This window comes from Phoenix dactylifera, unplaced genomic scaffold (genome assembly GCF_009389715.1).
Source record: "Phoenix dactylifera cultivar Barhee BC4 unplaced genomic scaffold, palm_55x_up_171113_PBpolish2nd_filt_p 000112F, whole genome shotgun sequence".
NCBI lineage: Eukaryota > Viridiplantae > Streptophyta > Magnoliopsida > Arecales > Arecaceae > Phoenix > Phoenix dactylifera.
This window is the reverse complement of record NW_024067684.1, coordinates 22,478-42,289: the sequence shown is the minus strand read 5'-3', so window position 1 is coordinate 42,289 and position 19,812 is coordinate 22,478. Positions and strand designations below refer to the sequence as shown.

The 19,812-nt window shown below is 41.4% G+C and overlaps 1 protein-coding gene across 2 annotated transcripts; it reads right to left on the bottom strand.

Annotated features, from left to right (window-relative positions):
* Positions 1-1,631: 1,631 nt before the first annotated feature.
* On the bottom strand, positions 1,632-6,918 carry LOC103724143 (SNF1-related protein kinase regulatory subunit gamma-1-like). 2 transcript variants are annotated; one of them, XM_008815309.3, is made up of 6 exons: positions 6,674-6,918; positions 5,586-5,777; positions 4,775-5,217; positions 4,074-4,340; positions 2,598-2,770; positions 1,632-2,210 (listed from the first exon to the last, which is right to left on the bottom strand). In XM_008815309.3, exons 2-6 carry the CDS (start codon positions 5,743-5,745, stop codon positions 1,946-1,948), a joined length of 1,308 nt encoding a protein of 435 aa, XP_008813531.2. In that variant the 5' UTR covers positions 5,746-5,777; positions 6,674-6,918; the 3' UTR covers positions 1,632-1,945. The 2 variants fall into 2 exon arrangements, with proteins under 2 accessions (XP_008813531.2, XP_038972484.1); XM_039116556.1 differs by having other exon boundaries at positions 5,586-5,780; positions 6,697-6,918.
* Between the last annotated feature and the right edge of the window lie 12,894 nt (positions 6,919-19,812).

Below are 19,812 nucleotides of genomic sequence, written 5' to 3'. Positions count from 1 at the left end.
CGGGATAATGATAGCAATAAGATTTCCTTTAACGTGTGCATGGGAGAGTCCGTTTTGGACGTGAATAGTGGCTCCTTGGGCATGAGCTGATGCTTATGATCTCGGTGAGGCGAGATATCAGCAGGATATGCGCTATTACCCTCCACATTAAATGATTAAACATGAAAGTAACAAGACTTGCATGATTATTGGAAAATAGAAAGTGGAAAGTAGCAAGAAATATATATTTATCCGATATGTATGAAGAAACACACACAAATTTACAAATAAGGGGAGGGACTTTCGTATATTTATATTACTAGGTAAATGGAATTACAAATAAGGGCTGGGATTGATGCAGATTTACCGAAATTGCCATTCTAAATACATGGAGTACGCATGGATGAGCCGATGGTTGTGATTAACAGGATCGGATGACATGTGGCAATACTTTCCTTTTTTAAAGGTACACTAATTAATATTGTTTTGTAACAAAACTACGAAAAAGGTCTCTATTAGGATGCGTAATTACAAAATTTACCTTTTAGAAAATTTTCAGATAAAGGTTTATGCTGGATGGAAGTCCATGGATGATCAGTTTCCATCATTACCAAGCAGAGATATGAGAAAGAGATCATAACAGAGCCTTTTTATACTAGCTAAAATGGACTGCAGGAAAGCCAGCACAGAGGCTTTATCATCTAAAGCTATATCTACCTTGCAAAAGAGTTTCTTTCTGCTTGTAATCTCAAGGTCATCTCAACATCTCAGCATCATAGCAAGGCATTGGGATGGTTTGGGTACTTGTGACCCCTCTCCTTCTTCTTCTTCTTCTTCCATTTCAGTTAGATGGAGTGCTTAAATTAGATTTTGATGCATCTTTGGCAGGAGCTATTTTCTTAGATGTAATGGGGGTAGAGTTATTCATGCTTTGGCTGCAAGGATTTCAACTTGGTAGGGGATATGCACAGCATTTTATCAATATAAAGCTAATACAAGTGTGGCCACTCAAATACAATGATTAATGTATTTAGTTGCCACTCTACAAACTCCAAGCTAGAGGTGGCAATGTTTAACCATTTAACTTATTTAAGTTGTTACAAGTCATTGTAAATCAAGTTGGATTACCTATTTAATAAAATGATCAAGTTCGAATGTATATATTTGACCTAATTAATAAATAAATCGGATTTGGATTGATAGATTTTCGATTTATGAACAGCTCAATTTTGGATTGATGGATTTTCGATCTATCATGTATCCGATCCTACCTGCATTCTGTCTAACCCGACTCGACTGATTGCCACCCCTACCCCAAGCAGCATCCTCTATTAAGAGATATTGGTAGTTGAAGAAAGTCCTGCCAATTGTCTAGGCTTCACACATTTTTAGGGAGGGGAACCTGTGGATTTGGTTGGCGAATGGAGGGTTAAAAGGCAATTAGGAGTTACAAGGTGATCTACCACCCTAAAGTTTGGCTTTCTTGGTGCTTGCTGAAGCTTAGGGGTGTAACCTCGTTGGTGGTATTAGATTGAGATGCTAGTTTGTAGTGTTTTTATTTTGTATCTTATCTCTTTTATGTCGAAATTAAACAATAAAAACAATTATCACAACCTTATTTATAACTCAAAAAACCAGTAGATTTTGACAGATTTAAGCAAACTGGAGTACTTCTCTCATTTAAAGCATATATAGCAGTCTCTTGACTAAAAGCACAATATTCATTCAATTCCTCCAGTCCCAAGAAGAAAGGAAGACACATCTACTAGCCATGCAACCACCTGCATGACACCTTGATACTGGCAGTACAACTTACTTAACACCACACAACGCTGGGTAACTATTAATTTATCAAATTATCAGCATAGGAAGTACGAAATTAGCAGCGAAATACAGAATGTGTCCTGGAAATTTCTGGCTAACAGTGCTTATGGATGTGATCTGGATGATTAAGTGTCCTACGACTTCACTGGTTCAGCATCTCCTTCATTGCAAATCCAAAATAGTTATCGAAATGATCAGAAGGTTCGTAGATAAAGCAAGAGATGACATCCCTGAGTGTCACAACACCAACTATTTCAATGTCATCTCCCTCAACTACATAAATCCGATGAACAGATTTCGATGCCAGGCTATCAATCACACTTCCAAGGCAGGCATCAGGTGCACATGTTGCTAGTGATGCCATTGTATAGCCTATGATCTTCATGAAATCCATAACAGTTAGCTGCCTGAATGCAAGTGACAAAATTAAATAACAATTGCATCAGTCAAATAATAAGTGAAAAACCATACGGCGTCGGAAAAAATCCCACCTGCACAACTAAACTCCTGCTTAAAGAAATAAGAGAAGAGCAAACTGCCTCCATTACATATATATATATATATATATATATATATATATATATATATATATATATATATATATATATATATATATATATATCATCGATTGCGATGGTCAAATGTTTTGATTCCATGCCATCTCCATATGTAAGCTTTTGGAAGATTTCTTATGCGGATTTTATAACAATGACAAACTTGAAATGCTTGTTTTGTCTTTCTGGAAGTATAGGCAACCATCATTCAACATTTAAATCAGTTGCAAAATTTAATACCTGAAATTGGAAAACAGGTCAGGCTTGAGCAACAAGAATTTGATGTCACGTAGGCACAAACTTCCAACAATTTTGCGTCCAGGTCCCTCGACAACAGGAAGGCCACCTATCTTGTTGTCCTTCATTCGTTTGAATGCTTCCAGGATCAATTCATCGCTATTGATGCTAATAACCTGACAACCAATACTAGAGTGTACCAATTCTTCATCTTCTTGAAAAGTGGATTGACAGGAAAAGCAAGGAAGTCTACATACCCCCACCTTTCTTCAATTACTTCACCACTATGTATGAGAAAAGAGATGATTTTCTATGATATGCGAAAGTATAGGATTTCTTCTACACGGTATTGTATTACAAAATGCAGAAGTCAAATATGGAAATAATATTAGTTCAGCAACCTTGCAATTTCAGCTGCATATAGTAACTGGTATCTCATGCATTAACATCCATCAGGTACAAATTTCATGATATTTCTTATGTTTGTGCTTGCCTGTTGCCATGTCTAATACACAGTTCATCCCCTGGGTGAAGCTTCCCTCTTAAAGGTGAAAAATAATGAGTGAAGGTTACCTTTTAAGTTTTCAGATATTTGAGGACTATGAAGTGAATACAGCCACTAAGACTTGGATTATAACGAGCAGAATTATAAATAGGTGATATAGCATGCCAGTAAATTCTAATGAATCTTGGCTTGTTCTTAGAGCTCTCTATTTTGAGTGACTTCATGGAAATTCCCAAAACTAACCTGAGGCATTAGAACAAGCAATGACCAGCCCTCACAATGTCCCATAGGTTAATTGATCTTTTTTTCCTGGATTTCCCTAGAATGAGCCAAATCTTTGTTTTGGCCTAACACTTTCTCATGATAAGATTAATATAGAACTTTCTTTCATTGTTCCAAGAGTTTTAATTTGCTAATTACATTCTGATAGAAGGAAAAGCTACTATCAACCACATCTAGAATTTTTCTCAAGCATCTTTGTACAATCTGGTTTACAATCTTGTCATGTTTCTGAATGCAAATTAAGGAAAATAATAACCAAGAAGATGCAGAACTGTCCTCTGAAATCAGGGCATTGTTCTTTTAGATTTCTCATATTTTGGATGCTTTATAAGTATTGTGGTCATTATGCTATTCGCAATATTGCAATGGTGATGGTAAAACAACGCTTATCCCCTAATTTTCAGAAGTAAACAGCTGATGTATTATACCTATACATTTCACATTTACCAACTGAGTTAATGTGGAGACAATGCAGCATATTAAAATTATATGCCATCATGAATTATTAAAGGACTTGATATCAGGAATTTTCTTTTAGCAATTGCCTTGACTCCTTTTAAAATCTAAAGAATTAAGAACAAATAAGCTAACAATTTCTACATGTAATATCAGAACTTGAAGATAACAATGTTGATCAGTATATGCGCAATGATTGATAGAACAGAAAGCATTTGCGAAAAAAATGGAGTAACCTCATTATGCGACATAAAAGGAAGTCCAAGATCTGAAAGTGTGCGTGCAGCAATGCAATCAAACCAGTCCCTTCCCTTGCATTGCCTGAGACCTTGTACTACTGCTGTTTGGGTGATAAAATTCTTAATATAAGGCTTGCCAGTTTCGATCACAGGGACATTTCTCAATCTATACTTTGAAAGCAAGAGCATTACAGTAAGCATTGAACTGTCTAGCCCAACAGGAAGGAAGGGTGCCCAACGATATGACTGCACAATCGATTTAACCTAAAACAAGATGTCAATAGTGATTACATGAATATGAAAGCATTATCACAGCAACATCAATGAAATAAAATTAAATTAATCATGGAAGAATAGATAATTACTCTAGTTAAATTCGTGTCAGGAGCCTTTTTAGATTTAATAATCATGGGTACCAAGAATATTTTCCCACTAATAAATATACATAAATTATTGAGTTATCAATCAGCTAAGGAATGACTTTCAATATTAACAAAGAGAAACTTTCCCTGATATTTCTGAGCACAAGAAAAAGAGGCTAACTTTGGCATAAGAAAAGGTAACTCCTTGTGGATGAATAAAAGGAATGTCGATTTAATAACATTGGAAAAGTTTCAAGGCTTTTTTTTTTTGGCAACTTTCAGGATATATATTCATCACATAGCATGGAAACAACACATAACATCTTAAGTGCTTACTGATGTTGATTTAAAAGGTTCTTCTTGAAGGAGGACTTTGTAGAAATCTTCTCCCAATCTATCAGCAGCAGTGGGAGCATCCTTCCCTATACCTTTCTCTGCAGCCATTCCACCAGCCACTGCGGCACCAACAGCAGCAATAGCCAGCCCAGCAACTGCAACTGGACCAGTTGCACCTAAGGCCGCTGCTCCAATCGCACCAACAGCACCTGCTCCCACTCCTGCAGCCGTTGCTGATCCGGCCGATAGAGCGACAGCAGCAAGTTCGGCATTCTCTAACACCCAGAGAATGATTGCAGCATAATCAATTACTCCCAGATACCTTTCCCTCCAATCTGTACTATCCCCTGCCTCTGAGTTTCTTACAGGAGCAGCCAATATGTTGTGCTCCGATAGAATTTGGACAGCATCAATTATATTCGTGTCACCTTGTATCTCAATTACTGTACAAGAAGGGGAGAAAGAGAACTGTAAGGAAAAATTTTTAACTTCAAAAGGTCAAATGTTACCATGGAATAATCTTCGCTACAAGGTAACCATTAGAGACATGAACACTCGCACACCACATACAGACAAACAAACCATGCCTACAGGCACATGCAATTGCGCGTGCACATATATGCACGCACAATGGCGAACAAGGTCACATGGGCACACACATTCACCTGCTCAATGATCAAAACTACAATAGGCAACATGAATCATGACAAATGTGACAGTAAAGAACAGACTAATGGGAAAAGCAAGAATCCCAATGGCTAATATGCGAGAGTATAGAAAGCATGAATAGCAATGCACGGTGAATAATAACCTTTGCCTCCTGGAACTTCAGGGAATGATGAAACCAGAATTTGTGCAAATGCAGCCGTCAAAGCTTCCTGTAAAGAATATGGTAGCTTCTTTTTTGACTGGATAGTCTCAAAATAAGCATCACAGTTTGGTATTCTTGATCTCATTTCAGCTTGTGCCATTTCAAAAAATCGTAAGGCAGACAGAGATGTAGCTGCAAAAGGGCACATTCCCAATGTTCATGAGAAAACATAGGATGATGTGAACAGCAATATGACCAAACATAAGAATGCGAAGTCACACTCTGGAAGACAAAACAAGAATTCAGATTGCATATTCATGACTTTTGGGTTTGTTTTTCATCTAAATAGGTATGCATTGAACCATACAAAAAAAAAAGACAAACTGTGTAGACTCACCAATACCAATGCTCGTAATATGCTTATCCTGTAGTTCCAGGTTCCTAAAATTTGATGCTCTCCACTACACCAAACATCCTTCCACTATTTTAGAGAACAGACCATCACAGGATTATTGAACCTATCCTTAAACTCTGGACCAAGCATAAAAAATTCACTAGGACCTGTCTTGTAGCATGGTCTCATTGCTCATGACAACATCACAGGATTATTGATATGGAATAATCAAGTTCGGCTCTGCCGTTTCGGGAGAAGAACTACAGAAACTAATCAATCAATAAAGCAAAAAACTTAATTCTAGTTTGTATGGACCCTCCTGCATCATTGGCAAACCCTAGAAAACAGAAATTGAAGAAATGAGTAATGAGGCATTACATCGAACATATAACTCTCATAATTCAAATAGACTCCAAAAACTGCCTCCCATGACTCCCATCAATAAGTTCGCTGCCCATGGCACTGGCAAATGAAATCATTCAGATATTTCGTCTCAAGGAATTCAATGCTAGGGCTTCATGGGAACACTGGAACTAAATTACGTAAGATTTCTGACCAAATTATAGTAATTATACAACCACAACCGCGAATTAGATGAAAAGTAACAAAACTTATTGGCTCATAAGCTCGAAAGACATTTTCAAAATTTTACCAAAAAAGACTATAGAAAAAGAAAAAAAAATCATGATCATACCAATTTAAGCAGAGAATTTCTGGATGTTTTCAGAACTTTTTTGTCGATGATTATGGCTTGATAATTCTGGCACAGAGTTCTTGGGGTGGGGAGGGAGGTCGTTGAGGTTCACGAGCTTGGGAGGTTTTTGCCATGCCACGCGTACTACTCAAGCCCACGTGTCCGCGCTGCGAGTAGAGGTTGGGGAAAGGGAAGGGCGATATTCCTCGAGGTTGAGAAGGAAGCGGAAGGAGTGGGCGATATTTCTCGAGAATTGAATGGTTCGCAGCCGAGCTCGAAGCCTTTTAGCACGGGCTCGGGTGATCAAAGGCTTTAAGCCCACGGGCCGACATGGGCTTGGACAATTCGCCCGTTTGGTGAATGGACCAGGTTAGTGCTTGGATATTAAATTTTTTATTTTCTCGTATTATTTATTTATATTTAATTTATTTGCAGACGTAATTAACAATTATTGTTGTGTACTTACTCGGATAATAAACATATTGTAAATTATTAGCAATATTTAATTATTCATATTTACTATTTTTATATATTTTAAAAATATTTTTATATTTTAAATATTAAAAACATGATAAGGAAATCCAAGCTGTCTCAAAGCTCGAAGTCTGAGTAAGAGCAGGGCTTGGGTTTGGAAGGTAGGATCAAGGTTGGATCGGGCTAAGCCTTAGTAAATAGTATTGACCTTTAGACAAAGTCCAGTCTAATTTGCAAATTTAGCTGCTTAGGAATTCACCGCAAAGGTGGAGTATAAACTAATTCATGAATTTGCCTCTTTAAAAGATAAAAAGAAATGGGGAAAAAAGTAATCTTTGCTCTATGCGCTTCCCATGTGTGCCCTGTTTTTGGTTGTTTTTGGGGATAAACTATAAATAATTAAGACGTTTTCTCTCATGTGCATTTCGTATATTATCCCCATTCAATCAAACCAATTGCCATGCTCCCACGCCTCTATCCTGCCATGCTCGAAAACACGAAAGCATATGATGGAGGACCACTGCAGGGGAAAGAGGAAAGGAGGAGGAAGAAGAGAAAGAGAGGAAGAAGAAGAAAAGAAGAAGCAGAAAGGAGACTAAAATTTTTTATTCAATCATTCAATTCCTTAAATCATGAGATGGGTGGCCTTTATATAGGCCTTACATCAGGTCAAACAATTGACGACATCCCAAAATTAGACCCTCAATCAGTTGACTAAGTTAAACAATTGATTACATATCAAAATTGATCCAATCACTTGATCCAATTACACGACTTAACAGCTAACCCAATTGACTTGACTAAAACAAAAGCACATGACCAAATCGACTTGACCAATAACAAAAGCAACTAATCAAATTGACTCGATCAATAATAAAAGCAATTAATTATCTCCATCATCTAAATGAGGGACTCTGATGTCCCCATCAACTCCTTCCAGGTGGAAAAAAGTCGACCCTGTCAAGTACAGGTCCGGCTGAAAAAATTTCTGTAGGCACGATGAAGATGGTGCTGTTGGGACCAAAGTTGGCGAAGAAGAAAGTGAACGCATATATGACAATGAAGCTGATGTGGTTGCTCGACGTGGTCTAGTTGTGGTGTGAACAAGATTGAGGAGGGAAACCAGTTCGGTGTGAATGGGATTAGGAGGGGAAACCGGGTTGGGCGTACTGAGTTAGTGTGAACAGGGTTGTGGGGAAGGGGAGGGGATTGCAGTGTGAAAGAGGTTTGGTGTGGGGGCCTGGTTGGGCTTGGGCCTGTGAAAGGGTTGAATGAAAGAAATGGGCCCGCAGTGGGCCTGAGGAAGGAATGGACCTATGAGATAGAAGAGGTGTGTTTGTGGGGGAGGGGGGGAAGGGTGGCTCGGTTTGTGAGTGTTGGGCCTTATTGGCCCGTGGACTGAGAGTGGTGTGGGAGGGTTCTAGGGTTTTTGGGGGGAAGTAGAGCGAGCTACGGCCGCAGAGGGAAAGGGGAGGAGATGAGGCGAAGGGAAGAGGATGAACAGCGGGTGGCGGTGTGGCAGACAAAGAAGGAGGAGAGGGTTCGGGGGTCGGTCCGAGAGGAAGGGAGAGAGGGGGAAGGCGGCGTGGGATCGGTGGCGGTCGAGGTAGAGGCCGACCGAAGAGGGCGGAAGCCTTGAGGTGGAATGCAGGCAGCAATGGCAGGAAGGTGCGGTGGTCGTGGGAGATCGGCCGAGAGAAGAAGAGGGAGGCATAGTTGGTTATGTCGGGTTACCCCACACACATTGCGATGATCGTAGCGGAAACACATGCATGGGGTTTGTTATCTCATGAACATCCTAGGAAACATAAATTTCAAAAAAATTTTGGGTTCTCTAACTCAAAAAATTATGAAATCTTAAGAAAAGATTAAAATTAAAACCTTGATTAATTTCAGATCTACAACTTAGAATTCTAAAGATCCTATCTTTAACTTTGAGCGGGTAGAACTTCACCGCTATCTAAACATCGAAGGATTTGGTTCGTTTGAAGCCGCACAATCGTCCGGTCTCTACAAGTATCCACACGAGGTAGATCGCTCCAAGCACCTTGATCTCACCAGGGTGCTAGCTCCCTTACAGAGATCCTCTCTTTGAAGGTTGGAACTCCTCTAAGCAATCAACCCTTGATGGCTTCTAGAGGAGGAAGAAGGAAGAAGAAGAAGAAGAACACCTTTCTTCTTTTTCTTGGATGAAGGAGGAAGAAGAAGATGGCTTCCTTGCGGCTGAAGGAGAGGAGGAAGAAAAAGGGGGCGGCTGAAATGAATGGACTTCAATCATTTTCGGCCCTCACGCCACCCCTCCTTTTATAGGCATCTCATGCCTTGGCAAAACAAGAAAAAAAAATTTCTGCAAAATCTTTTCTTATTTCGCCCCTCCAAATTCCGCACTACCCTTTACTTAATTCTTCCCAACCCTTTACTTAAAAGGGATTGGAGAGAATCAAGGAGAAGGTAAGGAAGAGGGGCTGACTCCCCTCCTCTTGGCATGATGAAACAAAGGAGGAAAGGAGGGGCAGACCCCCTCCTTTCCCTTGGCTTGTGACAAAGAGGTGGGGCAGACGCCCCTCCCTTGTTTTCCTTTTTGTTTCATCCGCTTGAAGAGAGGGATGCTCCTTTCCTTTCATGCCTTGATTTTCTAATCTAATTAGAAAACATATGGTCCCTCCTTTCTTAATTGAATCCTAATCCAATCAGGATCCAATGTGTCCTCCAATTTGACTCATATGAATCCTAATTCAATTAGAATCCAAATTGGACTAAGTTTCCTATCTAATAAGGAGTTCTAATCAATTAGTACTTCTCATCCTTATCCAAAAAGGTTAAGCCTAATTGATTAAGTCCAATTGAATCAAACAAATTGCAATCTAATTGCATATCTTCCTTCTTTAACTCACTAACTCTTAGTGGGTTAAACCAATTATCAATCAAATTGACAATCATGATCTATTGCGATTCTAAATCGCAATCCAACCGTCGGAATGATCAAAACCTCTTATGTGTATGACCCTATAGGTTATATTCTGTCTGCTAGTGAGATATATCGTGATCTTCATCACAATAATGTTAAAACTCCTTTCCATGGGTTGAAACCATTTCAACTCTTCTCTTCAGGATTCACTGATTATCAAGTGAATGCCTCCGAGTCTCACAATCCACTAGTGACACCTAGCAGCATATAGTGGCAACCCAGCAGAACAGAATAAATGAACCTCTCGGTGCAGTTAGCGTATAATACAGTACCTCTATCGTGGATTTCGATAAGACGGAGGTTATAGATAACTCGTCAAACTCCATCGTCTATCATATGTCAAATTTATTTGACTCGAGTTTGATATTGAAAAACTTCTTTTCCAAAACTGCCCTGGCCAAGGTCTTTCGAACTTAGTCTCATAAATCATATAAGATCACTCCTAATCTATCAAGGTCGATAGATCCCATCTAGATACAACCCTAATCTAACAGTGAATCTACTGCAGCCAATTTACACCACAAGGATCCTGATGGATGAGGCCTATATTCATGTGCTCGTCAAACTACAGCAACCTCACCGTGAATAGCCGAGGCATCGCAGGTCTAAGTACTAGTCATACAACTGCAACATCAAGTAAGTTACTAACGAGTGAATAGATATCTAAGTGACTTCTTGCTTTGGTTATGCTCAGTATCCTTGTTCTCTAACAAGCACTTGTACAATCACTCCAGTATCCCCACACTGTGGACTCAAGACTCGTCCATCAAGAAAAATGATTTGTGCACTAATCTTATCGGATCGATCACCGTCCTTCATGATGATCCATCGATCAGGAGCAATTCATGAATTAACTACCTAATGACACATGTCTTAAATTCTCAACTCTTGAGAATATGTGTTATCATCTTATTAATTCCTAGGACGATTCATGGACACATAATAACATGAATGAACAAAATGCCCAATTTTATTAATTAATAAAAAAGATCAAGTACAATATGTCCTAGAATAATTACAATGTATCTGCCAAATTGGCTTTTAGGGCATACTTCTAATAGGTTCGGTGGCGTTGGTTTGGCGGTGGAACTCGAGATGGCGGCGACACTTCGGAGGAGGCGGTGCTCGGCTTGGTGGTGGTGACGCGGCTTGGCAACGGTGGCGGCGCAGCAAGGATGCGGGGCATCGGCAGAACGAGGGAGAAGATAAACTGGTAAGGCTTTTTTTTTTATCACGTGCAAGTCACGTGCGACTCCTTTTTTTTTTGGATCTCGACGGGTTTGGGTTATTGGGTGCAGCCCACTCCGATACCCGTATATCCCGCACATGCAACTCATGTGCACTGCTCTTCTTTTTTTTTTTTTTTGGTGGATTCGGGCTACCAGATTGTGGCTTAACGGGTTTAGGTCTTACCTGTTAATACTGATCTTCTTCAACCTCCCGACGAATTCGGAAGGGCATGCCGACTTCCCTGGCGGCGGCTGCGGGGTGGGGCAAAGGTTGCGGCGGCGGCTACGGACTTGCGGCGACAGACGGCGGTTGGTCATGGGCACGGGAGGCAACCGGTCACGGGCGGTGATCTCCTATGAATATTAGATACAATGGAGCTTTCGGGGGTTGCGGCGACGTCCGGTGGTGATGGCCAAGCGCGGAGCCATGGATGGTATGCGGTGATCACGGACTCGAAAAGCAGGGAACAATGCGGCATCTTCTAGATCTGAGCGAAGCTCCACTTCCGGATCCCACGGAGGACGGTGCCACGGTGGCGGCGCACAACGCTGCTAGCGGCGAACAGTGGAGGCATGCGTTAGCGTGATGGCTAGTGGGGAGGGGAAACCCGACGAAGGGATTTTCCTTTCTCCTCTGGTGAGAACCGAGAGAAAGGCATAGTGAAAAAAATCGAGAGAAAGAGGGGCCGGGAGGGAGAGGAGATAAAAGAAACTAGATCATGGCTTTGGCAACAAGGGCAAAGCCGGGCTGCTCTGATACCAAGCTGGTGGAGGACCACTGCAAGAAAAAGAGGGAAGGAGGAGGAAGAAGAGAAAGAGAGGAAGAAGAAGAAGAGAAGAAGCAGAAAGGAGACAAGAATTTTTTACTCAATCATTCAATTTTTTTAAATTATGAGAGGGGTGGCCTTTATATAGGCCTTATACCAGGTCAAATAATTGACGACACACAAAAATTGGACCCTCAATCCGTTGACTGAATCAACCGATTGATTACATACCAAAATCGATCCAATCACTCGACCCAATTACATGACTTAATAGCTAACCCAATTGACTTGACTAAAACAAAAGCAAATGACTAAATCGACTCGATCAATGACAAAAGCAACTAACCAAATTAACTCGACCAATAATAAAAAAAACAAATTGATTCCATCATCTGAATGAGGAGCTTTGATGTCCCCATCAACATAGGGCAAAGTTTCATGAATTTGACTATAATGGTTATTTTCTAAACTATATCTTGATATGATAATTATCTTGAAATGACTAGAATAGCATCTAATTGTTTGAATTTTATTGGACATACTAGAAATAACCCGTGCTATGCAAAGGGATTAAATTTGAATAACAAGGATTAAATTGAATAATACATTTTTAGCACACGAATAAATCCTAAAAATAATGCCAAAGCAATTTAAATGATCATGAAGATGATGATAAGTATACTTGCTCAACTCCATGAGCATGGCAGATATTGGGCTAGAGAGGCCATCTGGGGGTGAGGCAAGCCAAGCCATAGGGAGCGTATGATGGGCCGGAGAGGTGTTACCACCTGGGCCGGGCCATATCCGAAGACTAGAAAATCCTCTGAAAAGCAAAGCAGGTCAAAGACCTTAAAAGAGGGCTTAGCGGGTTGAGCGGGCACCCCTTCCAAATGGGCCCGATCAGAACCAACATAGCCCAATCCATCATAACCTGAAATAAAAGCAAGGGGGCAAGTATAGATAATTGAAAGAAGGTGGCCTCATCTGAAAAAAGATTAATTAAGTCTGCCGATAGCGAAGGTAGCTTTACCTAGAGCCATGTTGGGGGAAAGGGCCTAGCAGGGTTGTTAAGGGCGCAATTAGTATTGGGTTCTAAGTTGGCCTATTTGGTCGAGGCTCGCTCCACGATGGTATAACTTGAGTTAGCCCGATCCCTTCCTAGGATACGGTCCAAGTTGGCCTCATCTGCACAAGAGCAAACAGGGCTATGGTAGAGGTATAGATCTTCCCCCCTCAATTCCAAGATGGATAGGGTCCGACCTAATTAATTGGTCAAGATCCACATTTGATTGTGACATTCGGCCTAAATAGGCCTAAATAGCTAACATGCAGCGTTACAAAATATATGAAGCATTAGCATTCGACGCTTGGTATACACGGGGAAGCTAAGTCCCTTTAATATCGTAGTATAGATGTTGGCAATCTATGTGAGAATCCATTCCCAAGGATATGAGGAATTTTAACATATTAGAGGTTTCTTTTTATTAGCTGTATAGCTTAGCTGTACAACAGTTGTGTATAGCTGTATTGATTAGACTATACAGCTGTATATAGCCTGTGTATAGCCTCCCTCCCATCTATAAAATGAGAGTTATAGCACCATTCGTATAAACATATGGAATAAAGATTGTATTGCCTTCTCTCTACGTTTTTCTCTTCCTTGTCATGGTATTAGAGCCTCTTTCTCTCTCCGCTTTCCCTTTATGCTCATAGTTTTCTTCTCCCATCTCTCTTCTCTTCAAGGGATCGGCCGGCGGCAATGAGAGGCACTTCCTTTGTCTCGTGAGTCTCCTTCTCCCATTTCTCTTCTCTTCAAGCTAGTAGCCGGCAGCAACGAGAGGTTCTTCCAGCATCAGCCCTCTCTCCCAATCTCTTCCGAGAAGCTTGTCTTGGTCTCCGACGGTGGTGTAGGAGCTACCATCAATCGACATGTCCTTCTGTGTTGCCCCCCTTTTCTCTCTCATCTCAGTTTCCGCAAAAAAGAGAAATCTTCTCTCTCTCTTTGTTGAGGGGCCCCAGCGAGTGGAAACCAGAGGAGCAATCCCCCCACCTCCCTCCCTCCATCCCTCCCAAGTGTGGGCTATTATCATTTCTTCTCCAACCAGCAAAATCAAACTTAAGCAATGTCCACCCCCTCCTTTCTTTCCTATTTTTAGCATCTTCTCCTTTTGTTCTTGGGTGAATTTGGTGAGCAGCTCCTAGGTTAGCAGCTTCTGGATCCGCCACCCCAGCCTCTTACGAGGTCTTCCAGCAGAGAGATATGGTTTCCCATCCCATCTTCTTTTCTTTTGATGTTTGAAGTATGCAACGTCTCTAGTATTTTTTTTTATTTTTGATAGTTAGTGTCCAAATGCAGCATCTCGAGATTTTTGAAAATCTCGAAACAGTGGGCATTGATTAAAAAAAAGAAAAAGAAAAAGAAAAAGATGGCTTTGTCAAATGATCTCACCCGTCCGATTGAAGTTGTTCTGAATGGGACCAACTATAATATTTGGTTACAGCAGATGCCTGTTTTTCTTATTGGACGCAGATTGTGAAGATTTGTCACTCGAGATAAGAAGACTTCTAAAAAAAATTCTACAGTAGACGAGGAATGGGACAGTACACACTGTAAGATTTTATCTTGGTTTATTAATACATTTGTGCCCTCTATTCAAATTCTTCTTCCAATATTTCAAAATGCCAAGCTCGCGTGGAATTTTTTAGCAAATCATTATAATTGTTCAAGTGACTTGGCCCTTCAGTTTCAGTTGGAGCCAAGAATTCATCAGTTGCATCAAGCATCTGGTCAATCCATTCTTAACTTCCATTCACAAATTAGTAGACTTTGGGATCAGCTTTTCTAGCTTGATCCTAATTTTACAGATGAAGACTCTGCCAAGAAATTTTAAGAATATAGAGACCGTTGACAATTGATTAAGCTTATGATGGGCATTCGAGATGAATTTGAGAACACCAGAGCTTCCTTACTTCATCGATCTTCTCGATCGATTGTTGAGGTAGCTCTCACCGAGCTTATTTTTGAGGAGACTCATCAGACTACTTGTCTACTAATATGGTTCTGGCCGCATCAGCTGGTATTTTACCTACTCCCTCCATTCTTTCTATTTCTGTTCCAATGGTTGCAGCCACTCATTCAAAGTTCGACAAGGGAAAGTTTACAAAATTTCAGAAACAATGCTTCCATTGTAGAAAAATAGGCCATAAGATCTCAGAGTGTTGGAAGAAACAAGCTGAGGAGAAAGCAGCTCAGAAGGTCCAAGCAGCCTCATCACACTAGTTTGCGGCCGTTACTTCTACTGAACTGTCAGGCTCTGCATCTTCTTTTATGCCCACTTCATCCATTGCTACAGCCGATATTGAGGCAATAGTTCATTAAGTTCTATCTCGCACTACTCTCACTACTATCTCAGGTAAACTTTCTTTCTAGTTTATTGACTCTACTTGTTGTAATTACATGACCTCTGATCCCTCCTTAGTTTCCTTGAAAACAAACTTAAATTCTGTTTCTGTCATCTACACTGCTAACGACCCTCATATGGTTATTAACCACGTGGGTTTACATATCTTGTCCCAAAATTATCCATTAATTTGCTGTCTATTAGTTAACTTGTAGAACATGGCCTCATAGTAACTTGTGCTGACAAAGGTTATAATGTGCAGGATCAGAAGACAGGTCAACTCGTTGAGACCAGGCATAAAATTGGTTGTCTGTTTGAGCTCACATCATTTCATGTACCCAACTCTAGTCCAATTCTATCAATTGTAGCTGTATCCTCGAGTCTTTGGCATTCTCGTTTGGGGCATGCTTCTTTACCTCATGTTCAGTCTTTGGCCTTGAGTGATTATTTGGGGCAAATTAACTTTCAACCTTTTGATTGCGTCTCTTGTCAATTAGAAAAACAAAATGCTTTATCCTTTAGTAAAAGTGCTTCTTCCTCCACTGCACCCTTTGATTTGATACACTATGATATTTGGGGACCTGCTCCTATTATGACTAAGGAAGGATCAGGGGCGGCCCAATGCATTTGGGGGCCTAGGGCGAACTCACTAAATGAGGCCTTTTTTAAAATAATAATAATAATAATAAATTTTTAATAAGTATAAAATACTTTAAAAATTTATTTAAAAATAATCCGTCTAGCTTTTTGAGATGCCTAGGGCGAACTCACTAAATGAGGCCTTTTTCTTTTTTTTTTTAAGTTTTTCATATCCACATTCATATTTTCTATTAGACATTTGAATATAAAAATTATATTACCAAACAAAGCAATTAAGATAATTACTACAAACAAATTAAAATATAAAAAAGAAAAAATAGAAGAGAAAATTTGTAACAAAATTATAGAAATTGCAACAAAATTAGGGAAATTAGACACTGGATGTTGAAAATATAATCAAACAACAAAAAGAGGGTTAGAAGGATCACACCATATGTTGTGCTACAGTGCCACTAGGCCCACTACCCACTGAGTCACTGTCACAGACTGACAGACTCAGTCTCTCAGTGACAACTGACACCGTGACACGGACGTGAGGGCTCAGGGCTGAGGGGACGGCCGGGCCCGCCGGGGTCACGGGACAACGGGAGCCGGGGCTGGGGAGGGAGGCGAGGGCCGAGGAGGTCACGCCGTCTGCCGTCACGGCCTCACGAGTCACGCCTCACGGGAGCCGGGGCCGGGGTCGGGCGAGGAGCGGAGGAGGTCACGGGCTCACGGCTCACGGCCACGGGAGTGACGGACTGACGGCCTGACGGTGTCACAGGCGGGGTCCGGCCGTCCGGGGACTGGGAGGCGCTCAGGCGGAGGAGACGACCTCGCCGGCTCGCTGGATTGAGCCGGACGGGCCGACGGGGTCACGGCCTCACGGGAGCCGGGGGCCCGAGAGGCGGGAGGGAGGCGAGGAGGTCGCGGGCGGCGGGACCGCCTGGATGCCGGGGAGGCGGGGCGCCGGGGTCGCGGGGACGGTCGTGGGATGCCGGGGCCCAAGGAGGCGGGGAGGCGGACTGGCGGAGGCACGGCCGCGCGGGGGGAGGCGAGGAGGAGACGAGTAGACGACCCAGGGCCAGGCGGCAGGCAGTCACACCTTCACGGCTTCACGGAACAGTCGAACAGAGCTGTCAGAGACTCAGAGCAGAAGAGGATTGAGGAGTGGAGGAGGAGTGGAGCAGGATGAGGATTTTAAAGAGAGCCAGAGAGGAGGAGTGGACAGTGGAGCACCCGCGTCTTGTCGAGGTAGCCGTTGGCTCCTGCGGCCTTACCCTCTAAGGCTCTAACACTGTAGCTAGCTAGTAGCTAGGAGCGGCCGAGCGGGAGCTGGGAGGCGGCCGAGCGGGGCTGCGGGTGCTGGGAGGCTAGAGCCTAGGATGCCGTCGCGCGGGGGCCTTCTCTCGAGCCGGGGCCTTGGGCGACCGCCTAGGTCGCCTAAGGCTTGGGCCGCCCCTGGGAAGGATCATGATATTTTGTGATCTTTGTTGATGACTACTCACGCTATACATGGCTCTATCTTTTACGTGATCGCTCTGAGTTACTTGACATTTTTTATAACTTTCAGCAAGTGGTCAAAACTCAGTTTGGTCAGCCTATCAAAGTTTTTCGTAGTGACAATGCCATGGAATATACCTCTACCTTATTTATAGAAGCACTTAAACAAAATGAAACAGTATCTGATGTTCTTGCCCTTATACCTTCCAACAAAATGGTCATGCCGAACGGAAGCATCGACACATCTTGGACACTGTCAGATCCCTCCTTCTGTCTGCTATCTTACCTGAGTCCTTTTGGGAAGAGGCTACAATAGTCTATACCATCAATCGGGTACCTTCTTCCACGATCTCAAATAAATCACCTTATGAGGTTCTTTATAAGAAGGTCCCTAATTGCTCTTTCTTAAAAGTTTTTGGTTGTCTTATTTGTTTTGCTTCCATCACATGAGCATACTAAACTTGAACCACGCTCATGTCTTTATTTTGTTTCTTTGGTTATGGTATCGAACATAAAGGTTATCACTATTATGATCCTATAGCTAAGCGACTTCGTATATTCTGACATGTTCAATTGTGGGAATACAAAATATTTACTAGCGTCTCTCCATTCTTCACAAGTCCTCCTCAGTATTCTCCTATCTTCAATAATCCCATTGTTGATCTCTTCCCAGACTCTTTTTCGGTTGTAGGTAATGGGAGCTTATCAAGCAATCTCTCAACGACCGACTCCACTGGGTCTGAACCGTTCATTGATCCGATCATCACAACCGGATCATTCTGAAGGGTTTTAGCATGTTATAATGCGCAGCGGAAGTTAGGAATTTTAAAAATTTCTTGATAAAGTTCCTTAACATAAAACCCTTATAAGCCAAGATCACCTTAATGGAAGCAATCAAATAATATAATATAAATGCAGAAATAGAAGAATACCTCTAACGCTAATCCAATATGCAGAATTTCCACTAGGTGCCCAAGTGTTCACCCTCCAACGTTGATCCACACGAAAACTTGATTTAAGTCTTAAGCTCCAAAGACTTTGATCCTTAATGCAGAATTCTTAAAGAACTCTAATGGCTTGCTTTCCTTTCTTTCTATTTTTCTTTAACCTTCTAAAATCACTTCTAATCCTTTTGTCCTAAAGAAGACCACCTTGTCTTGGCTTAGGACACACTAGAAGCAATGCTAGAAAGAAAGAAACTAATGTAAGAAAGAAAGAAGAGAGGAGTGGGGTGGAGTTGGAATGATGAAACCCATGGAGTGCTAGCCTATTTATAATAGGTGTAGGGATGCATCTCCAAGGGATGCATCCCATCCACACATCATTTCATGAAAGGACATCATCTAAGGGCCATATCAAATAAGAGGAGGTGCAGATCAAGTGAAGAGGTGTATCAAATGATATGTCCTTTCATGTGGTGCCATATTTTGACCAAGTCAACATCACATGCTAATCACATGTCCATCATGCCTCACCTCTTGATCTTTCATGATGATGATCCAAGGGCTCCAATGCAAGGCGCCATTTACTTGACCCATTATGTCTTCATCCAATGGTGGGATTAAGATCCAATGGTCAATTATGATAGCCATCCTCTAACCCAATCCAATTGGGTTAAACCAACTCTCCATTATGTCTTCATCCAATGGTAGATCAAGATCTAACGGTCTAGATTGAATGATTTATTAAATCTAATCCAATTAGACTCAAACCAAGCCAATTAGGTGCCAACTCTTGGCTAACCCATATTAGAAGATGATCTAATCAAATTAGATCAATTAAGAATCAGATTCGAATCCAATTCGAATCAAGAGCTAAGGGTTTGCAACACCTGCTAGGATGTCTATCTTGCAAACATGATCTAATCCAATTAGACCCTTAATAAGTTTTCTTGTGTGTGACCCATTGGGTTCCATACTTAGCCAGCAATAGGTGTGAGTGCAAGTTGACCCAACTTGATTAGAACTCTTCTAATCGATTTAAGTCCAAACTGCGCGAACCCAAACTTAACAATTAGAATCCTTTCTAATTGGTGATCGAATTAAACTCTTTAATTCGATCAAATCTATAAGACAAGATTGACGTCTAGCAACGTGTCATGTCTACCCGGAAAATATGGAATTTGGTGGAAATACCAAAAATACCCTTCAGTGGCAAGTTACCATGCAATTCAATCCTTTAATCAAACTGCATCCCAAATATGTACATGAGTATGAAT